Source organism: Myotis davidii, unplaced genomic scaffold, assembly GCF_000327345.1.
Source record: "Myotis davidii unplaced genomic scaffold, ASM32734v1 scaffold609, whole genome shotgun sequence".
Taxonomy (NCBI): domain Eukaryota; kingdom Metazoa; phylum Chordata; class Mammalia; order Chiroptera; family Vespertilionidae; genus Myotis; species Myotis davidii.
The window spans coordinates 1,390,690-1,393,484 of NW_006300164.1; the positions used below are offsets into that span (position 1 = coordinate 1,390,690).

At 66.6% G+C, this 2,795-nt stretch overlaps 1 protein-coding gene across 1 annotated transcript in view; it reads left to right on the forward strand.

Moving 5' to 3' along the window:
• Positions 1–2,795, forward strand: part of CACNA1B (calcium voltage-gated channel subunit alpha1 B) — a gene marked incomplete at its 3' end in the record, with an annotated part of 199,377 nt that overhangs the window by 171,143 nt on the left and 25,439 nt on the right. Inside the window, exons 35-38 of the mRNA XM_015572355.1 lie at positions 749–865; positions 965–1,030; positions 1,157–1,248; positions 2,292–2,436. Of these exons, the coding sequence (XP_015427841.1) occupies positions 749–865; positions 965–1,030; positions 1,157–1,248; positions 2,292–2,436 (420 nt within the window). The remainder of the gene's footprint in view (positions 1–748; positions 866–964; positions 1,031–1,156; positions 1,249–2,291; positions 2,437–2,795) is intronic.

The window sequence follows — 2,795 nt, forward strand, 5'->3', positions numbered from 1 at the left end:
GGTCAGCCCCTGAGGGGAGAGGACCAAGGAAGCACTGGCAAGGGGGTGGGACCACTGTCCCTGGAAGCCAGTGACCCCTGTCATCACTGATGGCGCCACGCCCAGACAGGCAGCCTGGGGTGCAGCCGGCGTGCATGCTGCTGCCCTCAGTCTGAGTCCCCTCCCTTCTCCCCATGGGCTCGGACCACCAGCCTGCCCGCGCCTCAGCGCGGTGGCGGGAGCAGCCTGGGCCGCAGCACCATCTGAGCACTGCCCAGCTGTGCCTCTGAGAGGGATGGGCCATAGCTCAGGCGCCCGGCCACGGAAGCCACACTCCCAGACCACCGTGGCAGCCGGAGGACGGGGTTAGACCTGCTTGTGGACGGGGAGGAGGCCTCTGTGGTGTGAGCGGCAAGACCACTGTCCCCACACCTGGGGGGCCGTCTGCAGGAGGAGTGCCTGCCCTCTGCAGCCCAGCGGGGCTCAGATGCTGTGGGGAGGGGAGGGGGGCCCCAGCAGGGCAGGCGACCCGGCCGCTCCTCTGTCCCTCTGTCGGTGGTCGGTCTCTGATCTGCTGCATGAACTGATGCGATCACAAGCTTTCCTTCCGAAGGGGCTGCTCACACTGTGCCGTGGTGACTTCGTGTTCCTCTCCCTCTCCCCGCCTTTCCTCGGACCCCGGGCGCGGGGAGGGCGGAAGGGAAGGGAGGGGAGCAGCTCCGTGCAGGAGGCAGATTCCGCGGGTCAGAGAGCCGCCTTGTTCCCGCAGAACAACTTCATCAACCTCAGCTTCCTGCGCCTGTTCCGTGCGGCGCGGCTCATCAAGCTGCTGCGCCAGGGCTACACCATCCGCATCCTGCTCTGGACCTTCGTGCAGTCCTTCAAGGTGAGCGTCCTCTGGCCGTGCCCACAGGCTCCCACGCACTCAGAAGCGAGGGGCGCGGGGGTGGCACTGCCCGGCTGACCCGCCTCCGTGTGCCCACAGGCCTTGCCCTACGTGTGCCTCCTGATCGCCATGCTGTTCTTCATCTACGCCATCATCGGCATGCAGGTGCGCACCCGGTGCCCGGCCCCGGGCCCTGGGCTCTGGCCATGCTCTGGCCACGGCAGCCCCTGCACCAGGACCCCGGTCCATGTGCAGCCACCGCCCGTGGCCTGCAGCTGCTCTTCCTTCCAGGTGTTTGGAAACATCGCCCTGGACGACGACTCCAGCATCAACAGGCACAACAACTTCCGGACGTTTCTGCAGGCGCTGATGCTGCTGTTCAGGTGTGTGCGGGACCCAGAAAGGCTCCTTCCTGGTGCAGAGGCTGTGACCGGCCCGGCCCTCCACCTGCACCTGCACCTGCACCCTGGGCTGTGCTGCTTCCTGCCAGCCCACCTGCCTGTCCACTTCTTGCTGCGCTGTGCGGGGAGCTCAGGCCATGGTGCCTTGCTGAGCCGTGTGGGGAGTTTCTGAGCGCTCTCTGCTTCCCACAAGCAGGCACCTGAGGGCGCCGTTCCTCCGGCCTTCAGCTGGCCTTGCGCGGTACTCACGTCCCTCCTGGGCCACAGGCAGCGCCCGAGGAGGTCACCTGGGCTCGGAGCCTTGGTCTCTGGTCTCGGAGGTCTCTCTTCCCTCCGGTCCTTGTGCCCCACGTGCGCCCCTCACCCCTGGCCACCATCAGTGGGGCGCAGCCAGCTTCACCCAGGGGACCCACGGGCACAGAGGGTCCAGGAACAGAAATCGGTGCCGAGGCGCTTGCGGTGGCTGCTCGAGGGGGTGCCCTGGATGTTCAGGAAGCGGGAGGCTGGTGTGGCCAGAGCAGGTCGGGGGCAGGGAGAGGCGGGCAGCTGTCACACGGTGCTGTGGGTGGGCATGTGGATCTGGGCTGTTGCCGTGACTGACAAGATCTGACCTGTCTCAAGGGGACCTGCTGGGCGTTGGGCAGGGGAGCAGGGAGGTGTCAGAAGCCGTTGCAGTGACTTGGCTGCGGGGACGCAGGCAGAAGCTGTCTCTGGGAGATGGGTCATCTGACCGGCAGGACGGGGTGAAGGAGACAGAGGTGGGGTGCGTGAGCAGGTGGAAGGACAGGCCACCAGGCTGGGAAGTGGGGGTCCCAGGGCTGCGGGGCTCAGGGGGCCACAGAGGGCATCAGCCTGGTGCTCCAGGTGCTGTTGGTCATTTGCAATGAGCATTGGAGAGTCTGGTGCCTGAGGGTCCTATTCTAGCAGCAGCCATCTGTCCCCAGACCTGACAGCCACATGGGGTCTCTGGGTGGGGACCCAGGCCGTCGGGGCCGCCTCCTCGCCTCACGCTCCCTCCCCCCCAGGAGCGCCACCGGGGAGGCCTGGCACGAGATCATGCTGTCCTGCCTCAGCAACCAGAAATGCGACGAGCACGCCCATGCCAGCGAGTGCGGCAGCGACTTCGCCTACTTCTACTTCGTCTCCTTCATCTTCCTCTGCTCCTTCCTGGTGAGTCCGGGCGCTGCGCCCAGCGGTGCCGTCTCCGTCTCGGTCCATCTCGGGGCCCCTACGTTCGTGATCCCTGGTTTCGATTCCTGCCACGCTGCAAGCTGATTCCTTAGAGACAACTCCCCACTCACATAAAAGGAGTGCCCACCTGAGCCTCTGGAGAGCGCTGGGCTTCCCCGGGCAGCTGTCCCTGCGGTCTCAGCCGCTGGAGGACGCCCAGGGTGGCCACGGACACGGAGGAGCAGCCCCTGCTGGGGATGGGAGCAGGGGACACGCCTGCCTGGCGTGTGGGAGCCCACTCAGGGCAGCGGGAGTGAGCAGTGGGTACTATCAGGAGTGGCAGCTACCTGGCAGGGGGC